Here is a 27,462-nt window from a genome sequence, read left to right as displayed (position 1 = left end):
GCCACAGTGTCCGTCTGTCTGTCTGTCTGTTGGTTAGCAATTTCCCTTCCGCTCTTTAACTCTTGAACCCCTTGAAGGATTTCAAAGAAACCTGACACAAATGTTCACCTCAATAAAGCGATGTGCAGAATGCATGTTTCGGATGGCGCACTTCAAGGTCAAGGTCACACTTAGGGGTCAAAGGTCATATGACTTTGTTTTGTATATTGCTCTGCATTTGTGTTGCATTGCAGTGCTCTTGTTTTTATTTGGCAGATCCTTCTTTTGTTCACTTACAATGTTTTTTTTTAAATTACTTCCCTTTTATGTTACTATAAATAGCTTATTTAGTAATTTTTTTATTATCGGCCTTAGGGGAAAACCGAGACCACTTTCCTGTGGTACAACATGGATGGTACCTTATTTATATGTGTATTTTGACATATCTGTACCTTTAAGAAAATTTCAACTATATTTTCCCATGATTCTTTTGATTGATCTTGATTATGATTTTTTACCTTGTCCTTAAGTGCAGTGATGACAGGTGAGCGATATAGGGCCATTATGGCCCTCTTGTTATCTTTTTTTCATCTTCAAAATGAATTTTAGAATTATTACATTTTGATGTTTTATGAAAACCTATTAAGGTTACGAAGTAGGCCTTGAGAAACAAAAATCAAACAACACTAAATCATAGAAAGAAAGATTTGTTTGACATGAAAATTAAACAGCATGTAAAAGATGTATATTACTTTAAGAAACAAGTGTCAGTATACTGATATAAACGTTGAATTCTAGAAAATGACTGCCTACAGGGGCCCCACTTCCGGACAGTCAAACACCTTTAAAAACTCACCATTTTCAAAGAACTGTTACACATGTTCGTTTTGATGTATTTGCAATAGCGTGCGAGTGGTGAAATTTGAGTACCTTTAGGCAGTCCTTTTCCGGAATTCAATGTTTTTATCAGTATACTGACACTAGTTTCGTAAAGTAATGTACATGTTTTACATGCTGTTCAATTTTCATGTCAAACAACTCTTTCTTTCTATGATTTGGTGTAGTTTGAGTTTTGTTTCTCAAGGTCTAATTCTCATCCTTAAATGATATCATTTTTAAAACATTGAAATTATGTATGCTGTCTGCTAAATTTGATCCTTCTTTCGGCAACTGTTTTTTTTTATGACACTGTATATCAAAGTTCAGTTTCTGAAATATTTTTAAATGGTTTCACTTGACTGCACATAGGAGCCTCTTTACATTTTTAAAAATTTTGTTTGAAAGTGCTGTCCAGACTTCTGTATATTACTTAGTTAACAGAAATGTTCCTTTTGTGAACTTTTATCAAGTATGGCCAGCCCAGTTACTAACAAGAGCTGTCACAGGAGACAGAGCACTCGACTATTTCGATGATGGATAGTGAAACTGGCACATATGAGGAAGCTGGAGCTGTCACTGAAGTGTTTAATGACTCCAATGGTGGATGAAGATATTGCACAAGAGCTTGAGTCTGTGTCAAAAATATTAAGTAATAAGAGAGATAAAGTGTATCAAAACACTAAATAAGTATAATTCTAAGCCAAAAGGGGACATAATTCATGAAATATTGGTGCAAAAGTTATGCACCTTGTGTCATATGATGTGGGTGATGATGTGGAACAACTACTTCAAGTTTGAATCAAATCCATTTAGTAATAACTGAGATAGAGTGAAAGTGCATCAAAATTAACTTTAAATTCTAAGTAAAAGGGGGCATAATTCATGAAAAATTGGTGCCAGAGTTATGCACCTTGTGTCATACGATGTGGGACCTGAAATTCTATTGGGATAATTCATTAAATATTCTTACCAGAGTTATGGACCTTGTGTCATATGATGTGGGAGATGATGTGGAACAACTACTTTCAGTTTGAATCAAATCCATTTAGTAATAACTGATCAAAACTTAACCTGAAATTCTAAGTAAAAAGGGGGGATAATTCATGAAATATTGGTGTGAGAATTATGACCCTTGTGCCATATGATGTGGGTGATGATGAGGAATAACATCCATCAAGTAATTACAGAGATAAAGAGAAAGTGCATCAAAACTTTAACCAAGGTGCGGACACGGAAGGACGCCGACGCCTATGCCAGGTCGAGTAGGACAGCTCTCCATACTTCGTATAGTCGAGCTAAAAACCATGACTATATAATTATATATTTAGGGTGTTCTTTGAAAATCATCTTTTTAAAAACTGTTCCATTTCAGAAAAAATTCACACAATGGCTCCTTGGATGACCCTCAATCTTGTTTATTGTTAAAAACCATAGCCCAAATGAAACATGTTTGTGTCAAGTGAGTCACTGCCATCTGATGGCCCTTTTAAGTTTTTTAGTGACAAGGCTTTTGAATAGTCCTCCAACAGCTCTTGGTTTATGAGGTAGCCCCTTTTTAGCTTGTCTATAGAAAGTATATGGAGAGCTATCCTGCTAAACCCGGTGTCCATGTCTGGTGTCTGTTCCACATCCATGCCTTAGTTAAAGTTTCTGTTTATCTCTGTTTTTAGCTCACCTGTCACATAGTGACAAGGTGAGCTTTTGTGATCACCCTTCTGTGATCACTCTGTCGTCAGTCCGTCCGTGCGTCAACAATTTCTTGTTATTTGATGGATTTATTCACACTTAAAATTCTTACTCTTCATCATCATCCACATCATATGACATAAGGGCTGTAAATCTGGCACAAATATTTCATGAATTATGTCCCCTTTTTGTTTCGAATTTCAGGTTAAAATTTTTACTCAGATTGGTTAATTTTTATGCACTTTCACTATATCTTAGTTATTTCTAAATGGGTTTGATTGAAACTTAGAATATTTGTTTCTCATCATTGCCAATATCATATGACACAAGGGCCCTAACTCTGGCACCGGTATTTCATGCATTATGCCCAGTCTAAATGGATTTGATTCAGTCTTGAAAAGTTGTTTCACATCATCACTAACAGCATATGATACAAGGTGCATACATTGCTCTGGCAGAAATATCCCATGAATTATGTCCCTTTTATACTTTGGAATTTTAGATATGCTTTTTACATACTTCCACTTTATCTCTGTTATTACTAAGATTTCTGAGATTTGACTTAAACTGTTGTCTGACAACACCTCCCGCATCTGAGGCATAGATTACTGCATTGATAATTCATGTTTCTTCAGATACGCCCATATTCACAGACAAGCATGGAAATAGTCCAGCACTCTGTTTCCTCTTACAGCTCATCTCATTCTAAGCAGTTTCCTGGGGCATGTGTCATACAATATTGAAATCATTCTCATGATAGAAATAACCTCATAATTATTATCCAATAGCTAATTAAGACTGGTGTGTCTAGTTCCTAGGGAAAATAACTCAGATAAGGTAACCCAACCCAGGGGTGAAAAACTGTATGTGTAGTCCCATATTGAAATGAATTTGTTTTGCTTTTTGACTGTTTTTGTGCAGTATAATTGTAAAACAAATGAAACATTGCAATGACCGTACTGCTTGTTTGATGATCTTTTTTTTTACAGAATGTTGCCATTACACACAGTGATGGATCTGATAAAACTTCTATAACATTTACCTGGAGAGCTCCAGCAACTGATGTTGGAAATATTACTTTTGTGTAAGTTTTTTCAGTAGTAAATATTATTATCATAATGTTAAAAAGATTGCATGATAAACTACTAATTTAGATGTAAACAGCAAAAAGAAAAGGATACATTGTGGTATATGTGATACAGCCTTCAGTGATGGTCTCAGTATGCATAACACAGAGCACACAATGTGATATAATTAAAAGCTGAATCATTAATTAATGGTTTGGATTTGGATACAAACCACATTGTCAGGCCTGATCACACTTGGCACAAGCATCTTGTGGGATCCAGGTATGAGTATAACCTCATCGTATTGTCTGGATATGTTACAACATGGTTTTGCTACATATTATTTCTTAAATGCAATAAAACACTGAACATCCAAAGTCACAAAGTGATGAGTAAAATACTCAGGTTAGCCAGGGTTTTGAACTGTTGAAAAATAGAAAATGTTTTGTAAACAGACAGCAACTACATGAATTGCTGGAGTAAGGCCTGGTACTGGAGCCATCAAGCAAGTGCTGTTTCAATGTATACAAACTTGATTGTACCATTGCAATTCATGAAATAAAAAAAATTCTGTATCAAATCTAAAATCAAATATCTTGCACTCTTGTACAGGTCATAAGCTACTCATGGAAATATTGCATGGTATTCACTAGGGGGATAATAATTTCATCATTCAGTAAAACAAACAGAGTGTAAGAAATGGGTCTATGACTTGAACTATTATCAGTAGCTGACAGCACTGGTCAGTAGATGGCCTTTATTAATTACAGGCTGCTATGGGGCAAGCTTTTAATGTTGTCAGTTTAGTTTTCTGGTTCATCTTAACAGTTGATTTATCCATTGATTCATACTTATGAAGTTGACAAAATTGTCTGCCAACGTTGGCTGTTTGAATGTCAAAATAATGTTCTTATGTTGTGTCTCAATGCCATCTACATTATTTCAAGATATTGCAACAGAGAACTCAGTTCAAAGTGTATTTTAATTGTAGTATGGTTCATTGTAAGTACCAGGATGTTGTAAATAATATTTGTAATTAATAGGTATACTGTGGTGCAAGTAAAAGCAACATTTTGGGTGAAAGCAGAATCCAGTATGTTAACCTACAAGCCAGGTGCAGGAACTGAGGCTAGTACAGCACCCAGCCAAACAACTAAAACTCAGACTGACTCCCAAACTGATGTCCCAACTACACCACAACCCAACCAGGTAAAGAACAGAATCAGGCTTCATACCTGTTTGGCTTAATTTAGATAGGATTTGTGTGATTGCAGAATTTATCTCAGTGCGGGGAGGCATAATTAGATTTGTGTGATTGCAGAATTTATCTAAGTGCCGGGAGGCATAATTAAATTTGTGTGACTGCAGAATTTATCTAAGTGCGTGGAGGCATAATTAGATTTGTGTGATTGCAGAATTTATCTCAGTGCGGGGAGGCATAATTAGATTTGTGTGATTGCAGAATTTATCTCAATGTGGGGAGGCATAATTAGATTTGTGTGATTGCAGAATTTATCTCAATGTGGGGAGGCATAATTAGATTTGTGTGATTGCAGAATTTATCTCAATGTGGGGAGGCATAATTAGATTTGTGTGATTGCAGAATTTATCTCAATGTGGGGAGGCATAATTAGGTTTGTGTGATTGCAAAATCATCTCCATGTGGGGAGGCATAATCAGGTTTGTGTGATTGCAGAATCATCTCAATGTGGGGAGGCATAATTAGGTTTGTGTGATTGCAATATCTGATCTCAATGTTAGGAGGCATGTAGTCTATAGATTTGTGTGATTGCAGAATCTTATCTCAAAGTGGGGTGGCATATAGATTTATGTGCTCTTAGAATCTTATCTCAAAGTGGGGAGGCATAAAGATTTATGTGCTCTCAGAGTCTTAACTCAAAGTGGGATGGCATATAGATTTCATTTGTGTGATCATTTAATCTTGTCTCAAAGTGGGGAGGCTTATAAATATGTACATCTTGAAAATCTTGTCTGCCAGATTCCCATTCAGGTCAAATCGAACCAGAACCCTTGATATGTACATGTATATTATATTAAAATTTTTTAAAGGTCTTGTTTGGTCTACAGGTCACAATTTTGGCCAGATCTTAATGAAATTTGATGAAATGTCTGTCTTAATTGCCACAGATGGAAATATGAAGTTGGTTCATCTAGAATCAAAAACTACATCACTGTTGAAGATCATAGAAAAACCTTGTCAACACACTGGAGATAATATTTTGTGCCTGACACTTTTAGAAAACTTTGTCAGAATGTTTGTCTTTATGAAATCTAGGTCAGATTTGAAACTGGGTCAGTTAATGAAAAAATATGGGCAAATCAACACTCTCGATATTTTTAGCTCACCTGTCACATAGTGACAAAGTGAGCTTTTGTGATCGCCCTTCGTCCGTCTGTGAACAGGATAGAGACCAAATTTTGCAACTGATTTTAAACAAACTTACACACAACTTGTATTAGGTTAGAGACCACCAATTGTTTTCCCATAGACTTACATTGTAACATTATGGCGTGTACGGCCTTCCATACATCGAAACATGTATATCTAATTACAAGTTTTTCAAGAACTATCTTAGTTCTACCAAAATATTGGACGAAAAACATATGAATAGTGATACTTTATTTAAGTAATTTTCGTGTGAATGAGATGACCCCCTGTTTACATCATTGACATGGCGGGAGAAATTCGTTTGATAAAACTTTTTTTCAATACACAAAATGTACCAAATTTTGTCAAAATGTATAATAAAATATTGTAAATGCAGTGAAAACATATCAATTTTGAAAAAATAATCACTTCCTGGGTTTGTTTACATGACTGACCAATCAGAACGCACAGATGTTACCTTATTCCCAGGTATACACTTACCTCATTCCCAGTAAGTTCCCTGTACTTTTTTGAATTGGTGGTCTCTGACCATTAGCATAATTAGCTCACCTGAGCACTAAGTGCTCATAACTGAAGAAGCTTTCATGTGTACGGGCCGTAAGGATTTTAATTTACCCAACATACAAAACTTTTTCACCTATATAAAAATACAGTTCGGCAACAAATGGAGGTTTTAAATGAGGTCGTAGAAATTTAGCGGTGTGCCATGGAAATGGCTTCTGAAGCTTGTAATCGCGGAAACTAAAAATCTTTCTTTTGTCATATTTCAACAAGAAACGCGGCAATGCCACGAAACCAGGTTTTCAACACTTTTCATAAGAATAAACAAGAGTGCCAGAATGTCACAATATATGCCCGTCACAGCAAATTTCTTTACTCTAGCACCTGTATTTGCAGATGTAATTTTAATTTTGTGGTTGTTTAGTAATCATTGTAATTCTTTTGTTTTTCTAAGTCCACAAAAAAACTCTTTACCAGGTAGAGATACCTTAAAATACACCTAAAATTAGAAAGTAACAACTATATTGTACCACAGAAAAGTGGTCTTGGTTTTTCCCTACGGTCAATTATAAAAAAGTTACAATATAAGTTATTTATAGTAACAACTAAGGGAAGTTAATCTTTAAAACAAAAAAAAAACAAAAATACAAAAAAAAAAATTGTAAGTCCACACAGAAATCCTTACCAGGTAGAGATTGGTCAAAATACACCTCAAAATTGGATGTAACATGCATGTTGTACTACAGAAAAGTGGTCTCGATTTTTCCCTACGTCTAGTAATGAAAAAGTTACAATATAAGCTATTTATAGTAACAACAAAGGGAAGTAATTCTAAAGAAGGGAACTGCGCAAGACACTTTGTCTCATGATGGTGTATAATTGTGCCAAGTTACATCAAAATCCCTCTATGCATGAAGAAGATATGCCCCGGACAAAGTTTTCATTCTTGTATCCTTTGACCTCTAAGTGTGACCTTGACCTTAGAAGTAGGGACCTGGTCCTTGCGCATGACACTCCGTCTCATGATGGTGAACAATTGTGCCAACTTTCATCAAAATCCCTCCATGCATGTAGAAGATATGCTAACCCTAACCCTAACCTAACCCTAACCCTATTTTTAGTAACAATGACCTTGACCTTGATCCCAGAAACCACAAAATCAATCCCAAGCTACAACTTAATATAAGTTTTCTATACACCAAGTTTCATCATGATAGCTCATTCCTAAGTTAAGTTATTGACCGGAAACCCTTTTTCTATTTTAAGTAAGAGTGACCTTGACCTTGACCCCAGAAACCCCAAAATCAATCCCAGCCTTTGTCTTGATATAAGCTACATACATACCAAGTTTTATTCAAATATCTTTACCAAAACGAAAGTTATTTACCGGAAACCCTTTTTCTATTTTAAGTAACAGTGACCTTGACCTTGACCCCAGAAACCCCAAAATCAATCCCAGCCTTTGTCTTGATATAAGCTGCATACATACCAAGTTTTATTCAAATATCTTTACTGAAACAAAAGTTATTGACCGGAAACACCAGTTTGACGCCGCCGCCGCCACCACCGCCGCCGCCGCCGCCCGCCCGCCCGCCCGCCCGACCGACATCTACCCCAATCTAATAACTCAGGTTTTCGTTGAAAACCTGGTTGAAAAGTAATAGTATTAGAAACTTGACTTTTTCATATTTTTATTAAGTTATGAATACCTATTGTTTGCAGTGATTATATTCTAATTATCTTATTAAATTTCTTAATTGTCGTCAGCACCTGTAATTTTAGTAATTAGCACATGCATTTAGTTGTGAACCAACAAGGTGCCTTTTTTAATCAGAAAATGTTTTTTGGACTTAATTACAACTATGGCTGAATTTTGGCTTGAAAATATTTTATAGTACGCATACAATTAAAATTCTAAAAATTTTGATACGTCAGTTTAACACCATTTCATATATTAATACAGCGGATTACATGCCATATACGTTATTCATTCGCTTCCTTTTTCAATACACATAGACAATGAAGTTAAGGAATAACTCGTTGAATCTCGGCTTGGAGTATTTAACATATATGATATGAAAAAAATTGTTTATTAAATAAATTGTTGAAAAAATTGTGAATAAATTATGTTGTTTTTTGTTGTTGTTTTTTTGTGACATTGTTACCTGTCAGTATTGTATAGATACGCTTAACATATAATGCATACATAAAATTGTTCTCATTTTCGTTGATATTTTTACTATTACTGTTACGAATTTAAGTATTTTAAATTTCATACTTCTATCAATTTAATAATTAATCATATTACCGGACTTCTCTCCATAATTCAGTGGTACAATAATGGGAGTAAACTTACAATCCCTAGAGTAAAGACTTCCAGTGTGTGTAGAGTGGTTCTACCAAAGTGATGCTAATGTTCATGTTTATATTGAAACCTGGTGCGCCATGTTATTTGTCAATTGCAAAATATCAGATATCAATGCTAAATGCCAAAACACCTTATGCAAAATGTTTTGAAAACGAAATGACATTTATTAAGTACTATAGAAGGTTATGGAAAGCTGGTGTGCCATGCTAATTGTCAAATGCTAAGTGACAAACAGTTATTGCAAAATGCTATTTGCTATATGCTTAATGTCAAATATTGCCTGTGAAATGGTAATTATCAAACAATAAATGATAATTGTTAATTGCAAATGCCAAATGCGTATTGCTAAGTACTTATTCAGAATATATCAGTGTATAAATGCATCCTGTAAATAGTCATTGGCCTTTGTAACATAACTTTGTCTCTATTAAAAATATTTCTTTTAAAACATTTTAGAGTGAAAAGTTTCGATCATGTCATCTCATAACCTTTAGAACATGTTATTGCTTCAAATCAGACTGATAGAACTTCATATGTTTTCAAGTGATTAAAAGTAACAGTCATTAGTGTAAGTAAGGGATACAGATCATTTGACGAGTAGCATTTGCCATTTGGCAATAATTATAGGCATTTAGCACAAAGGATATGGCATTTGATATGTATTGAAGGCCGTGCGCCATGAATATAGCCAAATGTTAAATGACAAATATTTAATGCTAAATGTCAATAACTTAATGCTAAATGCCAAATACTTAAATGCTAAATGCCAATTACTTAAAGGTGGATAATCAGATTTTGGCCATGTAACGGATTTGTTCAAAACTTTAGCATCTGATCATTTACACTCATTTATGTTCACTTAACACTTAATACAAATTAGATTTTCACTGGAGGTATATTTAAAATTTCATTATCCTATCCTGGTTGCCCAACCAAGATAGAGTTATTTTATCATAAGTATAAAGGTGATAAACATACTTTGCCTAAGGAAATGTATAAATATTAGACATATTGTAATATATTTGTAAAATATTTGCATTAAAAATTATGTATTTAGATGGAATTCATTAGAAACGCAAGTTTGAAAAATTATTATTACCTCCCTTTGATTGGAAATAAATGAATTCAGAAGCTACACACAGCTTTAAAACTTGCATTTTGGTTCAGATTGTTCAATAGTTGATATGTCTATCAAATGCAAATGTAAAACTAGACATTGTTTCGAAATAAAAAGAAATACCCAGCTTTTTATATACTTTCATATTAAAGGGGAGTAATTACAAAATTTTATAAAAATAATAAAATATACATTTCAAATAGGAATCTAACTCTATGTAATCGGTCTTTTTGTTCCTTAAATAATTCTCTACCAGAATATACAAAAAGTAAAAAATGTCATTAAATGTTGTTTAAATGTGATTGACCACCTTTAATGCAAAATGCCAAATACTTTACATAAAATGCAACATACCAAAATACTATATGCCTAAGGAAGGCCAATGCGCAATGGTGCAAAAATGTTAATGCAAAATGAAAAATGCTATTTACGAACTGCTTAATTTCAAATATTGGCTTTCGAACGGTAATTGTCAATGATAAATGTGTTGTTGTTTTGTTTTTTTGTTAAAACAATAAATGTCAAAATGCTCATTGCTAAGTTTTCATTAAAATAAAGAGCTGAATATAACAGTCATATAATCATTGCCCTTCGTCACATAACTTTGTCTCTGTTACATATCTTAGTCTATTATATAATAAACATTTTACAGCAAAATGTTTTGGTTCCATGTCCCCATAACATCTGCTTTAAATTAGGAAGGCAGGACATTTTTTTTTTCAAATGAGTAAAAGCTACATTCATTAGTTGAAGAAATAAAGATAATAAAAATTGTTAAACTGAGAAGTACCATTTATCATTTGACAAAAAGAATTTGTTTTTATTTTCTTCTTCTCATTTCGCAACTACACTGTCAGACCAGTAGCCTCGATGAAACTTGTGGTTTGCCGCAGATCCTCAATGCCTCCATATAGTTTCTAGTGCATTGAGGTATCTATCGGCCAAGTCGCAGCTACTCATGGTCATGCCTTTTACATCTCTGAAGTATATGCTATGCAGTCTGATCTTCTTCACCACTTGAACAAGTTGGCGATGGTGCCAGTCTGTATTTCTTGTACATGTGAGCATTGAGCTTGTTGTGCCCTGAGCGAAGCCTAACCAGCATCACTTGTTCAGACCGATCAAGGAGATGAAAAGCATCTTCCTCTATTCTTGGTCTCGTTAGTGCCTTGATGATGGTGACTTTCTCCTTGTAACTCACAGGTTTTGTTGGTTGTTCTGACTGAGCTTCTAGCTTAGCCAGTTTGTCTGCCTCTTCGTTGCCCGCAAGTCCACAATGGGATGGATCCACTGAAGTGCTACTTTGCAGGTTATACTCAGGCTCTGCATTCTCCTGGCTATCTGTGGAGCTTTATTGTTGATTAGAACTTCCATAACAGACAGTGCATATGTGAGAAAGACGACTGAGGAGCTTTCTTCTGCCGAGTCTTTAACCATTGAGACGGCCTTCATGAGTGTTTCAGTCTCTGCCTTGTAATTGCTGCAGTGGCTGCATGTAGAGTTGTAATGACTTTTAACATTTTGTATACGGCATATAGTATTTTGTATGTAGCATTTAGCATTAAGTATGTGACATTAACATTAAGCTATTGACATTTAGCATTAACAACTTCTTATTTAGCATTTGGCAGTTAGCATAGCGCATCGGTCCCCACTAACTGCGCAGGGACAATGAGCCCCAGTGTTATGAAAAGAGAAGTTCGCCAAGCATGTAAGATGATGTTAGATGATCTGTTTTTGCAATTCAAAATGTAGTTCCATCTTGTATATGAGTCAGATAAGGATGTGACAGTTATAGCTTTGGCTTAGCTGTATTGCTTATTGTATTGAGAAAAGATCTAGATCTCTTTCACTGTGAATTTCCATGACTACATATATACGGGTTATTGCTAAATGACAAATTTCATGAGAGTATTTTCAGATGGTGATGTTTTCCAGACAGATAATGTTTCTTGAATATATGTAACCTAACATCTCAATATATATTTTTTTTCATTTTTGGTGAGAAGACATGTTATATTTAATGGCTATATATGTGTTTTTATATGCTGTAAAGCACTGAAAATGAGGTCTCAAGATTTAACTGTTTATATAAATATGAAACAAAGGAAGAATATAACTCTGTACCATTTCGGTATTTTCACTCAAAGCAAATTGATTCTAATATAGTGTGCATATTGATAATATCGAAACAGTCGTACAAAGTTGCAATAAAGAGTTAATCCTAGCACTGAGACGTCCAGGATTTATTCAAGTTGCTCAAATTGAGTAAGGGGTAGTGCGTGGGGGTGGGGGGGGGGTCCAGGATTTGGCCATTCGGAGTTACTCGTTAATACTTGAAATTCGTCTTTACACATAGTCCCCAACTAACGTTCTGTTTGCTTCTTAAAACGAGATTATGGTATTTGTATGTTTTGCAATGTTTAGAATGTAAGTCATCATAGTAAAACGATCATTTGGATTTCATTTTGTTTTTCATTTTGTTAATAAACTGTAAAGTGTTTTTGTATATAAGATAACTAGAAATATGGGACTTATTGAAGTAACGGAGCCGGAATGAAAACGTATAAAGATAACATTTACTGACCATCCTTTTGCAAACTGTCACTTTAACATATGTATTTTCTTTGTAACCGCATGCAGAGGATGTATATTGCTACTACAAATTTGCATGAAAGAAATACAGACATACTCTATCAAAAACATCGTATTTTCCTTTTATTTTTCCATCTAGGCTATATACAAAATATGAAGTGTACTTGATAACATACCAATGGTGATCGGATATCTCCGGAAAGTTTATTGCATAATACGGGATTTCAACAGAGTAACAATAAGTGACCCACCCCCAAAATAAGAAATACGCAAAGCATTATTATTTTTTCGCAAATTTTATCGTACATTCTTTCTGCATGAACATTAGCATCACTTTGGTAGAACCGCTCTACACACACTGGAAGCCTTTACTCTATGCCTAGTTTACTCCCATTATGGTTCCGCTGAATTATGGAGAGAAGTCCGGTAATATGATTAATTATTAAAGTGATAGAAGTATCAAATCTAAAATATTTGATTTCGTAACAGTAATAGTAAAAATATCAACGGAAAAGGGAACAATTTTATGCATGCATTATAATATGTTAAGCGTATCTATACAATACTGACAGCTAACAAAAGGCAATGTCACAAAAACAATTTATCAACATCTTTTCCAACAATTGATTAATTAAACTTTGTTGTTTTTCATATAATATACATTAAACATTCCAAACCGATATTTAACGTGTTATTAATGAACTTCATTGTCCATATGTATTGAAAAAGGAAGTGAATTAATAGCCTCTATGGCATGCAATCCACTGCATTAATATATAAAATTATGTTAAACTGACTATCAAAATTTTTAGAATTTAAATTGCATGCGTATTATACAATATTTTCAAGAGTTTTTTGAGTTTCCGCGATTACCAGCTTCTGTAGCTGTTTCCATGGTTACGGCACACCGCTATATTTCTACGACCGACCTTTAAAGTCAGTTCTTATTTTACTTAATTGTTTTATCATAGTAAAAAAGTTTTGTATGATGGGTAAATTAAGTGTGGCAGATATTTTGAAAGATTCCTCGTATATCAAGGGTGACCTTTTGTGGTCATTGATTGTCCGGTGGCGTCCAGCGTCTGTCAACACCTCCCAGCCTATTAACCACCAGTCCAATTTTGATGAAACTTCACAGGAATGTTCCTTGCATGATCCTCATTGAAAATTAGTTAAAGAAATGAATTCCATACAGAACTCTGGTTGCCATGGCAATTGAAAGGAAAAACTTTAAAAATCTTCTTATCCAAAACCACAGTAGCTAGGGCTTTGATATTTTGTATGTGGCATCATCTAATGGTCCTTTACCAATTTTATTCAAATTATCCCCCTAGGGTCAAATATGGCCCCGCCCTGTGGGGGTCACATGGTTTACATAGATTTATATAGGGAAAAACTTTGAAAATCTTCTTGTCCAAAACCACTTGGCCTAGGGCTTTGATATTTGGTATATAACATCATCTAGTGGTCCTCTACTAAGATTGTTCAAATTATCCCCCTAGGGTCAATTATGGCCCTGCCCCAGGGTTCACATGGTTTATTGAGTTGGCTAAACGCTGAAAGCGTTTGACGAGTCCTTACTATCACCCGATTCTCATTAAATGGCCTCACAACACAGCGAATAGATGTAGTTCCATTAGATTGTCTCTAATTTCAAAGAGTTCATTGATCGGATGAAGTTCAGTTATGTCAATCCCATTTGCTATGACCAATATACACTGTAATCTGTCAAATTTATGAAGTGTAATTGTGCAATACTCAAATAAAGCTATGTATTTTCTTCAGCGGAAACTCATTAAGCATAAACACGCATAACGATTCTGCGGGATTTGGTAATACATTTTCGCATATGATTATTGTGACTAATTTTATGCCCTTTTGTCACAAAATAGCAATTATAATATTCACAAATTCATATAAAAACTGCATATTAGCTAATAAGCCAAATTATCCATTTGTTACCCTGTCCGTTTCAAAAAATAATCTCTAAAAGCATTGCGCAAATAACAAATTTATTTACCACATCGGTGAAATTAAATTATGACAGCTTCATTTTAAATGGCCCGAATAAGATATGTGCAGTATGTTAATTCTTCCGCGAGACTTCGCGGATGAATCCTAATTACATTCTGGGCACTTGTCGACGAACACACGTGACCTGTTTATAACATCGCTTCTACAACTTTGCGCTTGAAAATACGGATTTCGGTTCACCAAAAAAATACTACGAAGATCGGCCAGATCAAAATGATGCAAAATCGCGAGTCTCAAAAAATGCCAATGTCTACATACAGCTTCGTTCTAAATCGTAACCTTTCTCGAATTTTGACTGGTTCGGATAATTTGCTTACGATTCAGGTCACAAAAAATGAAACCGTCACCCATTCTGCATTTCATGATGACACATGGGTTGAATTTTGCAGTCAGTAAGCGGATAAATTATCGGGAAAAGAAGCTCTTACTGGTTTGTTTAATTACTACTGATTTTTAAAATGATTGAGTCGGCTAAACGCTGTCAAGCGTTTGACGAGTCCTTGCTATCGCACGATTTCTCATTCTTAAATGGCCTCACAACACAGCGAAGTGATGTAGTTCCATTGGATTGTCTCTAATTTCAAAGATTTCATTGATCGAATGAAGTTCATTTATGTCAATCCTATTTGCTATGACCAATATACGATGTAATCTGTCATATTTATGACTTGTAATTGTGCAATACTCGAATAAGCCACGTATTTTCTTCCGCGGTAACTCATTAAGCATAAACACGCATAACCATTCTGCGGGATTTGGTAATACATTTGCGCATATGATTATGGTGACGAATTTTATGCCCTTTTGTCACAAAATAGCAAATATGATGTTCACAAATTCAAATAAAAACTGCATATTAACTTATTAGCCAAATTATCCATTTGTTACCCTGTCCGTTTCAAAAAATAATCTTTAAAATCATTGCGCAAATTACAAATTTATTGTGCTGTGCATTTTATGAATTGCGCAGACTTACAAAGCTTGCGTAACATCCAGCGAAAGACAAAATATAGTTCCAGAACATACTGCTAGTATTTTATTGAGTGGGTACCTCTGAAAGCATTGGAATGTCTCTTATCAAAGAGTTTACCACATCGATGAAATTAAATTATGACAGCTTTATTTTAAATGACCCGAATAAGATATGTGCTGTACGTTAATTCTTCCGCGAGACTTCGCGGATGAATCCTAACTACATTCTGGACACTTTTCGGCGAACAGCGTGACCTGTTTATAACAATGCTTCTACGACTTTGCGTGGGTTGAATTTTGTAGTCAGTAAACGGATAAACTATCGGAAAAAGAAGCTAAACTGTCTTCATATCATCACAATTTGTAAAACATATTGTTGAAACTGGAGATTTTGGCAGTATAAAAGAAAGTGTAATCATATCCGGATATAATATTTTGGGTAAATATCGAGCTGTGTTATGAAATTTAAACATTAAAGTAACAGACATGATAGATATTATTGTAACAGAAATGACTCTAGAATTTATTTTATAATACACATGTACATACATAGAATCAATATCAGACTTATATTCTAGTGCTGAGGCATGACCTGAAAGTAAAAATATGAAGTGACAGTCATTCATACTTTGAATATTGTAATACTAAAAAGAATCTGGGTAATATTTAGAAATTGAAACATAAAATTTTCAGTTAGAAATCGCACCAAGGCTGTATCAAGGGTTTACATTTTCAAAATTTCCTTGTGGTGATACCCCAAACCCTACTTGCAGGAGGGGGTATCCTCCCACACCCTCCCCCCATATTGCCACTTTACAGGTTGATACATTTGCCCTTTTACCACCTGCCACAATGCCCATTTCAAAATCTAACTGCAGTTCAAAGCGGGAAGGAACACCCCTCCCAACACCCATCCTGCTACCGACCACGTAAAAATGGCTCAAACTTTTTTTCAGCCCAGTCTGGGCCTGTCTGTCTACATGAATCAAAATGGATAATTGAAAGTACATAGACTTGGGGACTACTGACATGGTTTTGAAGGGGTTAACAGGTCTGAAATAGAATAAATGATGGTTTTAACTAAAAAAGAACTGCATTTATTAATATTGGTTATCTTTTCCGAAATTGGTAGCTAGTCCGAGTAACTTCTCTTAGTTTCGAATGCGCAATTTTCCTGTCAGTGTAAACATTCATGACACTATATATTGACACTCAGCAACATTTACATATCTTTAAACGCAAAAGTAAGTATACTTTAAATTCACATCCCTTATAATATGATTGAACAATACCTAGCGTGTGACACGGTTATTGGCAGGTCCCTTATCTGTAAAATATCTGAACAGTTCTTTCGTCCATCCGTTACAAATTGTATGTGGCAATCCGCGCTATAAAATTTCAATATATAAATTTTCATATTCAAATTTTATCATGTGCGAATATATACCAGCCGATAATTGCCTGTTTTGGTAATGCCGGAGGCAAATGTTTACTGGAAAAATATTTATAGTCATGGGCAGTAACTTAGTGTCACCTGTCAAATTGTAGTTTGTACTTTCAACATTTTTATTTTTGCGAACCACTCTTCAATTTCAGAGAAATATATTGGGTTTAAATACTTGTATAATGTCAGTCAAAGTTTTACTAGGCATCGACTGAATGTCCTTTTCATCTATTGTAACAAAATCTCTGTTCAGTTGAAGAAAAAAACTAAAACCAAACTGAAACTGGTAGACTATACTACCAGTACATCAATCATTAGCCGACTCTCAGGCCCTTCAGGCCTTTGATTTTATTTCTTATTTTTCGAGAAATAAACAAATTGGCGAAATATTAAATTGTATTTTCTTGTTGTTTTTGAAATCGAAAGTAGATCTTCTAATATGTTAGACTGCTTTGACGAAACGAAACAATTTTTGTTATGAAATGATTTGAATAAGAGGTAATATCACCGTGAACTTCTATGTCAGATACTGCCAACTGCTGCTAAACTGTCTTCCTGTCATCACAATTTGTAAAACATATTATTGACACTGGATATTTTGGCGGTATAAAGAAAAGTGTAATCGTATCCGGATATAATATTTTGGATAAATATCGAGCTGTGTTATGAAATTTTAACATTCAAGTAACAGACATGATAGATATTATTGTAACAGAAATGATTTTAGAATTTGTTTTTATAACACATACATAGAATCTATATCAGACTTATATTCTAGTCCTGAGGCATGACCTGAAAGTAAAAATATGAAGTAACAAGTCATTCATACTTTGGATATTGTAATACTAAAAAGAATCTAGGTTATAAAATTTTCAGTTAGAAATCGCACCAAAGGCTGTATCAGGGGTCTACATTTTCAAAATTTTCTTGTGGTGATACCCCAAACCCTACTTGCAGGAGGGGGTATCCTCCCTTACCCACCCCCCTTATTACCACTTTACAGTTTGATACATTTGCTCTTTTACCACCTGCCACAATGCCTATTTCAAAATCTGACTGCAGTTCAAAGCGGGAAGCAACAACCCTCCCCACACCCACCCTGCTACCACCACGTAAATATGGCTCAAACATTTTTCAGCCCAGTCTGGGTCTGTCTGTCTACATGAATCAAAATGGATAATTGAAAGTGCATGGACTTGGGGACTACTGACATGGTTTTGAAGGGGTTAGCAGGTCTGAAACAGAATAAATGATGGTTTTAACTAAAAAAGAACTGCATTTATTAATATCGGTTATCTTTTCCAAAATTGGTAGCTAGTCCGAGTAACTTCCCTTTGTTTCGAATGCGCAATTTTCCTGTCAGTGTAAACATTCATGACACTATATATTGACACTCAGCAACATTTACATATCTTTAAAAGCAAAAGTAAGTATACTTTAAATTCACATCACTTATAATATGATTGAACAATACCTAGCGTGTGACACGGTTATCACCAGGACAGTTATCTATAAAATATCTGAACCGTTCTTTCATCCATCCGTTACAAATTGTATGTGACAATCCGTGCTATAACTTATGAATTTCAATATACAAATTGTCATATTCAAATTTTATCATGTGCGAATATATACCAGCCGATAATTGCCTGTTTTGGTAATGCCGGAGGCAAATGTTTACTGAAAAAAATATATAGTCATGGGCAGTATCATGGTGTCAGCTGTAAAATTGTAGTTTGTACTTTCAACATTTTTATTTTTGCGAACCACTCTTCAATTTTAGAGAAATATATTGGGTTTAGATACTTGTATAATGTCAATCAAAGTTTTACTAGTCATCGATTGAATGTCAGTTTCATCTATTGTAACAAAATCTCTGTTCAGTTGGGAAAAAAACTAAAAACAAACTGAAATTGGTAGACTATACTACCAGTACATCAATCATTAGCCGACTCTCAAGCCCTTCAGGCCTTTGATATTGACTTATATAGGAGAAAAACTTTGAAGATCTTCTTGTCAAAAACCACAGGGCATAGGTCTTTGATATTAGGGATGTGACATCATCTAGTGGTCCTCTACCAAGAATGTTTGAATTACGCCTCTTGGATGAAAAGTGGCCACACCCCGGGGGTCTCAAGTTTTATATAGACTTTTATAGAAAAAAACTTTTAAAATCTTCTTGTTTTAAACCACAAGACATAGGCCTTTGAAATTTGGTATGTAGCATTGCCTGGTGGTCCTCCACCAAGATTGTTCAAATTATTACCCTGGGGTGAAAAGAGGCCTCGCCCCAGGGGTCCCAATTTTATATAGACTTATATAGAAAAAAAACTTCAAAAATCTTCTTGTCTGAAACCACAACACCTAGGCCTTTGATAATTGGTATGTAGCATTGCCTTATGGTCCTCAACCAAAGTTATTCAAATTAAAACCCTGGGGTGAAAAGAGGCCCCACCCCGGAGTTTTACATAGACTTATATAAGAAAAAACTTTAAAAATCTTCTTGTCTGAAACCACAAGACCTAGGCCTTTGATATTTGGTATGTAGCATTGCATTGTGGCCCTCTACTAACTTTATTCAAATTATGTCCCTGGGGTGAAAAGAGGCCTCGCCCCAGGGGTACCAAGTTTTACATAGATTTATATAGGAAAAAACGTTTAAATTTTTTTTTCTGAAACTCCAAGGCCTAGGCTTTTGATATTTGGTATGCTGCATTGCCTAGTGGTCCTTTACCAAGATTATTCAAATCATGCCCCTCAGGTGAAAAGAGCCCCCACCCAGGGGTCCCATGTTTTACGTAGACTTATATAGGAAAAAATTTTAAAATCTTCTTGCCTGAAACTGCAAGGCCTAGGCTTTTGATATTTGGTATGTTGCATTGCCTGATGGGTCCTCTACCATAATTGTTCAAAATATGCCCCTGGGGTGAAAAAAGGCCCTGCCCCGGGAGCCCCAAGTTTTACATAGACTTATGTAGGAAACAAATTAAAAAATTTTCTTGTCTGGAAGTTCAAGGCTTAAGCCTTTGACATTTGGTATGTAGCATTGCCTAGTGGTTCTCTAACAAGATTGTTCAAATTATGCCCCTGGGGTGAAAAGAGGCCCTGCCCTGGGGGTCACTTGTATATGAATTATATAGGAAAAAATACTTCAAAAATTATCTTATCATAATTCCTAGATTGTTTAATAATAATTACCTGATGACCCCAAGTAATTAGGGGTCACTTGACTGTGACCTTGACCTTCTGACCTACTTTCTTGTTTTTTAAGATACAGCCTTGAAATTTGGATGACATGTACAGTTTTGCACACCAATCATAACAGCATAGAAATTTGGACCACGTCAGTAACTTTCGATAAAGATTTCAATAATCAGCTTTAATGCTCTTAGCCCTGACCTACTGACCTACTTTTCTTGTTTTTGAAGCTACAGTAAAGAGATTTGTATAATTTTTTAACAGATTTCAGCACTTATCTTGAAGAATCTTTACCATGACCTTCTCACCATATTGTTTTGTTTTTTTTTGTTTTGGTTTTTAAGCTTTATAGCAAAGAAATTTGCTAAAGCAAGCAATTAAACTCAGGTGAGCAATATAGGGCCATCATGGCCCTCATGTATCTCACTTCCTTTCAAAAACTGGCCAAATCCCATTATGGGTTCCAGATTTTTGGCCCCTTAAAGGGCCAACATTTGCTATTTTGGCTTGTTAACCCGATAGAAACCACATTTTGCAATCAATTTTAATCAAACTTGCACACAACTTGTATTGACATAATATCTAAGTTCCTTTCAAAAACTGACCAGATCCCATTATTGGTTTCAGAGTTATGCCCTTTAAAGGGCCAAAATTTGCTATTTTGGCTTTATGCAGCCATATAAAGACTTCATTTATGGTTTGATTTGATACAAACTTGCAAGATATCTTTAACATCAATAGATCTTGGATTCCATGATGAATCCATTAGATCCAATCATAGGTTCCAAAGTAAAGGCCCCTAATAGACCCCTGAAAGAGCCAACTTTTGTAAATTTTTATCTTGTGAACATGATAGAAGTGACATTTTATACTTGATTTTAACCACACTTACACGCAACTTAAGTCACAATAAGATCTTGGTTCCTTTCCAAAACCGGCTTGATTCCATCATGGGTTCTAGAGTTACTGCCCTTGAAAGGGGCAAAATTTTCTATTTTAACCCTTTCAGCCATATAGAGGTTTCATTTATGCTTTGATTTGATACAAACTCGCACAGAATGTTTATCTTGATGATATTTAGGCCAAGTTCAAAACAGGATCATGAGGGGTCAGTAACTAGGTCAGATCAAATGAAAAACTTGTTGACACCCTAGAGGCCACATTTAAGACACTATTTTCATGAAACTTGGTGAGGATGTTTATCTTGATGATTCCTATGCCAAGTTAAAACTGGGTCGTATGGGGTCAAAAACTAGGTCATCTGGTCAAATCTAAGGACAAGCTTATGACCCTTGTGGCCACATTTATGACCCTATCTTCATGAAGCTTGGTCAGAATGTTTATCTTGATGATTTCTAGGCCAAGTTCAAAACTGGGTCATATGGTGTCAAAAACTAGATCACCCGCTCAAATCAAAGGACAAGCTTGTTAACACTCTTGAGGCCACATTTATGACCCTATCTTTATGAAACTTGGCCAGAATGTTTATCTTGATGATTCCTAGGCCAGATTCGAAACTGAGTATGTGGGGTCAACAACTAGATCACCTGCTCAGATCAAAGGCCAAGATTGTTAACAACCTAGAGGCCACATTTATGACCCTATCTTCATGAAACTTGGTCAGAATTTTTATCTTGATGATTACTAGGCCATATTCGAAACTGGGTCATGTGGAGTCAAAGACTAGGTCACCCGCTCAGATCAAAGGACAAGCTTGTTAACACTCTTGAGGCCACATTTATGACCCTATCTTTATCTTGATGATTCCTAGGCCAAATTCAAAACTGGGCCATGTGAGGTCAGAAACTAGGTCACCCTCTCAAACCAAAGGAAAATCTTGTTTTCACTCCAGAGGCCATATTCATGATCCTATCTTCATGGTCAGAATGTTTATCTTGATGATTCCTAGTCCATATTTGAAACTGGGTCATGTTGGGTCAAGAACTAGGTCACCACTCAAATCAAAGGAAAAGCTTTTCAACACTGCAGAGGCCACATTTATGACCCATCTTCATGTAACTTGGTCAAAATGTTCATCTTGATGATTACAAGTTTAACAGGTGAGCAATATAGGGTCATTATGACACTCTTGTTCATTATCTTTATTAAACCTGGTCAGGATTTTTGTCTTTGAAATCTAAATAAAGTTTAAAAATAAGTTATCTGAGGTCAAAAACAAGATCACTTGGTCATATCATAGAAAAACATTGTTGACATTCTAGAGGTAATACTTTCTGCCTGTACTTTATGAAACTTGGTCAGAATAATTGTTATATGCCCAAAGGGACGTATTATGTTATGACGCCGGTGTATGTCTGTCTGTCCATTAGCAACTTTTTGTCTGCTCTGTAACTCTTGAACCCCTTGAAGAGCGCATGTTTCGAATGGCTCGCTTCAGGGTCAAGGTCACACTTAGGGGTCAAAGGTCATATGACTTTGTTTTGTGTCCGCTCTGTAACTCTAGAACTGCTTGAAGGATTTTAAAGAAACTTGGCACAAATGTTCATTACATTGAGACGACACGCAGAGCGCATGTTTTGGATGGCTCGCTTCAAGGTCAAGGGGTCTAAGGTCATATGACTTTGGGGTCTAAGGTCATATGACTTTGTTTTGTGTATATTGCTGTGCATTGCGGTGATCTTGTTTTTATTTGCCAGATCCCTTTTTTGTGCACTTACAATAATTTTTCTATTGAATAACTTCCTTTTTATGTTACTAAAAATAGCTTATTTTGTAACTTTTTTTTATCATTAGCCATAGAAATAAGCCAAGACCACTTTTCTTTGGTACAACATGGATGATATCTCTAATTTTTAAGTGTATTTTGACATATCTGTACCTGATAAGGATTTTTTGTGGACTTAAAAAAATTTTTTGAATTTCTTCCCTTTATTGTTCCTGTCCTTTGGGATTCAGCAGTCAAGAACGGCAAAGACAGTTAGCTTTGTCCAAATATAAGCAGTTATTTTACCAGTTTTGAGAGGATTTCAATTAATAGGAAATTACAGTTACAAACTAAATACCTTTCTGTAACACATAAAGTCATTAGCAGTCATTGTCAATCAGTATTATGACTAAGATCGACTGTCATTCATTCATTCCAATGATTCATAGACAGAGTCCATTGTTTACATTTTTAATCGTAACCGGTGTACTTGTAAAAAAAAACACTTTATTTTGAAAAATCGAAGTATGCAAAGAGCTATCGTAGGGTCTCTAGATTGCCCAGCATTGAATACAAACAACAACAACTGTTTAAATAGCTAAACCCCTTTGTTCTGAGAAACTGTTGATGAATTATGAGCTATTGTTTGTACATATAGTTGCTGCTTTGTCATCCAGCGGGCTTTCATGTCCAGAATATAACTACAGTCAAACCTGTGTTAAAGACCACCTCTGAACAAAGACAACCTGGCTCTAAAGACATAATTACAGTGTATTTTAACCTGTGAATAAAGACCACCTCCCAATAAAGATCACATTTTGGCTCTCCTAATGGTGGTCTTTATAGACAGGTTTGACTGTACAAAATTCTTGCTTTACTTAATATTAAATTATTAGTTGAGTTTTGCTATCCCTCCTCCATTCACAACTTTGAAAATGGAGATAAGAATATTTGACCTAACCTTTAACCTAATTATATAATGTATTTATAGATTATCAAGAGGAAAGAGTGTGGAATGTTACCAAGATTGTAGTGGCATTGTAGGGAAAGGAGACCTTTATATTTGACCTTTAACCTAATTATATAATGTATTTATAGATTATCAAGAAGGACAGTAGATGTGGAAAGAGTGTTGGATGTTACCATGATTGTGACAGCAGTGATTCCTGTGGATTTTTATTGACCTGGATGCAGAATGGAGATGATATAGATTTTACCTTGACCTGTAAACAAGGTAGCAACAGTGTCTACTGTGCCATTGGTTTGTCTAAGGATAACAAAATGGTAATTTTAGATTGATGCAGAATTTGCAAATACACAAATACACAACTATGGTGAAACATCTGTAACACAATATCAGCAAAGAAAAATTCAGCTTTCAGGATTTTTTTGGGGGGAGTTGGGGGAGGGTTATCTCTAAAAGCAGACTACAACATTTGTTTGGAAGGGTTTCTGGTTTGGCTGTCTTTAATTACAGGCTGTGACTATGTCAACACTCAGAATTGAATAATTGTTCAGTGTTGAGGGGTGTCTGGTTTTAGAGAAACCTATGAAAATTGTTCAGTTCTTTTGAAAATTACAAGCATGCAGCAACAAAAGAGTGCATAAAGCTTTAATCACTTTCACAGTTATAAGTATACAGCAACAAAAAATGGATAGTGTAGCAATCACTTTCACAGTTACTACAAGAATACAGCAACAAAAGAGTGCATAAGTTAGCAGTCACTTTCACAGTTACAAGAATACAGCAACAAAAGAGTGCATAAAGCTTTAATCACTTTCACAGTATACAGCAACAAAAGAGTGCATAAAGCTTTAATCACTTTCACAGTATACAGCAACAAAAGAGTGCATAAAGCTTTAATCACTTTCACAGTATACAGCATCAAAAGAGTGCATAATGTAGCGATCACTTTCACAGTTATAAGTATACAGCAACAAAAGAGTGCATAATGTAGCGATCACTTTCACAGTTATAAGTATACAGCAACAAAAGAGTGCATAATGTAGCGATCACTTTCACAGTTATAAGTATACAGCATCAAAAGAGTGCATAATGTAGCGATCACTTTCACAGTTATAAGTATACAGCAACAAAAGAGTGCATAATGTAGCGATCACTTTCACAGTTATAAGTATACAGCATCAAAAGAGTGCATAATGTAGCGATCACTTTCACAGTTATAAGTATACAGCAACAAAAGAGTGCATAATGTAGCGATCACTTTCACAGTTATAAGTATACAGCAACAAAAGAGTGCATAATGTAGCGATCACTTTCACAGTTATAAGTATACAGCAACAAAAAAGTGAGTAATGTAGCGATCACTTTCACAGTTACAAGAATACAGCAACAAAAGAGTGCATAATTTAGCAGTCACTTTCACAGTTACAAGAATACAGCAACAAAAGAGTACATAATTTAGCAGTCACTTTCACAGTTATAAGCATACAGCAACAAAAGAGTGCATAGTGTAGCAACAAAAGAGTGCATAAAGCTTCTATCACTTTCACAGTTACAAGCATACAGCAATAAATGAGTGCATAAAGCTTCAATCACTTTCACAGTTATAAGTATACAGTAACAAAAAAGTGAGTAGTGTAGCAATCACTTTCACAGTTACAAGAATACAGCAACAAAAGAGTGCATAAGTTAGCAGTCACTTTCACAGTTACAAGAATACAGCAACAAAAGAGTGTGTAATGTAGCAGTTATTTTCACAGTTACAAGCATACCACAACAAAAGAGTGCATAGTGTAGCAACAAAAGAGTGCATAGTGTAGCAATCACTTTTACAGTTACAAGCATACCACAACAAAAGAGTGCATAGTGTAACAACAAAAGAGTGTATAGTGTAGCAATCACTTTTACAGTTACAAGTATACAGCAACAAAAGAGTGCATAGTGCTTCAGTCACTTTCACAGTTACAAGCATAGTCAGGAACATGTGTGCATAGTGTAGCAACAAAAAATGTGTAGTTTAGCAATTATTTTCACAGTAACAGGCATACAGCAACAAGAGTGCATAATGCTTCAGTCACTTTCACAGTTACAAGCATAGTCAGGAACATGTGTGCATAGTGTAGCAACAAAAAATGTGTAGTTTAGCAATTATTTTCACAGTAACAGGCATACAGCAACAAGAGTGCATAATGCTTCAGTCACTTTCACAGTTAAAAGTATACAGCAACAGAAGTACCAAATGCAGCAATTACTTTCATAGTTACAAGTATACAGCAACAAAAGAGTGCATAAAGTTTCAATCACTTTCACACTTACAAACATACATCAACAGAAGAGTGCATAACACTTCAATCACATTCACAGTTACAAACATACAGCAACAGAAGAGTGCATACTCTTCAATCACTTTCATGGTTACAAACATACAGCAACAGAAGAGTGCATAACACTTCAATCACATTCACAGTTACAAACATACAGCAACAGAAGAGTGCATACTCTTCAATCACTTTCACGGTTACAAACATAAGCAACAGAAGAGCACAGAAACAAAAGAGTGCAAAATGCAGCAATTACTTTCACAGTTACAAGTATTCAGGAACAAAAGAGTACAAAATGCAGCATTACGTTTTACAGTTACAAGCATGCAGGAACAGAAGTGTACAAAATGCAACAATCACTTTCACAGTTACAATCATGCATGAACAGAAGTGTACAAAATGCAGCATTACTTTTACAGTTACAAGTATTCAGGAACATAAGAGTACAAAATGCAGCAGTTACTTTCACAGTTACAAGCATGTGGGAACAGAAGAGTGCATAGTGTAGCAGTCACTTCACAGTTACAACCATTCAGCAACAAAAGAGTGCCTAGTTACAAGCATGCAGGAACAGAAGAGTACAAAATGCAGCATTACTTTCACAGTTACAAGTGTTCAGGAACAAAAGATTACAAAATGCAGCAATTACTTTCACAGTTACAAGTATTCAAGAACAGAAGGGTACAAAATGCAGCAGTCACTTTCACAGCTACAAGCATTAAGGAACAGAAGGGTACAAAATGCAGCAATCACTTTCACAGTTACAATCATGCAGGAACAGAAGAGTACAAAATGCTGCAATTACTTTCACAGTTACAAGTATTCAGAAACATAAGAGTACAAAATGCAGCAATTACTTCCACAGTTACAAGCATGTGGGAACAGAAGAGTGCATAGTGTAGGAGTCACTTTCACAGTTACAACCATTCAGCAACAAAAGAGTGCCTAGTTACAAGCATGCAGGAACAGAAGAGTACAAAATGCAGCATTACTTTCACAGTTACAAGTGTTCAGGAACAGAAGATTACAAAATGCAGCAATTGCTTTCACAGTTACAAGTATTCAGGAACAGAAGGGTACAAAATGCAGCAGTCACTTTCACAGTTACAAGCATTAAGGAACAGAAGGGTACAAAATGCAGCAATAACTTTCACAGTTACAATCATGCAGGAACAGAAGAGTACAAAATGCAGCAATTACTTTCACAGTTACAAGTATTCAGGAACAGAAGAGTGCAAAATGCAGTAATTACTTTCACAGTT

At 35.2% G+C, this 27,462-nt stretch overlaps 1 protein-coding gene across 6 annotated transcripts in view; it reads left to right on the top strand.

Moving 5' to 3' along the window:
- The window catches only part of LOC123536408 (putative ferric-chelate reductase 1), a 287,726-nt gene that overhangs the window by 22,572 nt on the left and 237,692 nt on the right, over positions 1-27,462 (top strand). For all 6 annotated transcript variants that reach the window (XR_006683316.2, XM_045319579.2, XM_045319578.2 and 3 more), the window contains exons 4-6: positions 3,534-3,628; positions 4,655-4,820; positions 24,014-24,199. Coding sequence is in view for 5 of the 6 variants with exons in the window: in XM_045319579.2 (XP_045175514.2) it covers positions 3,534-3,628; positions 4,655-4,820; positions 24,014-24,199 (447 nt within the window). In the remaining variant the exon portion in view is untranslated. The remainder of the gene's footprint in view (positions 1-3,533; positions 3,629-4,654; positions 4,821-24,013; positions 24,200-27,462) is intronic.

The sequence above is a fragment of the Mercenaria mercenaria genome, chromosome 17 (assembly GCF_021730395.1).
Source record: "Mercenaria mercenaria strain notata chromosome 17, MADL_Memer_1, whole genome shotgun sequence".
Taxonomy (NCBI): Eukaryota; Metazoa; Mollusca; class Bivalvia; order Venerida; family Veneridae; genus Mercenaria; species Mercenaria mercenaria.
The sequence above is the reverse complement of the archived record's forward strand: the minus strand, read 5'-3'. Positions and strand labels throughout refer to the sequence as shown.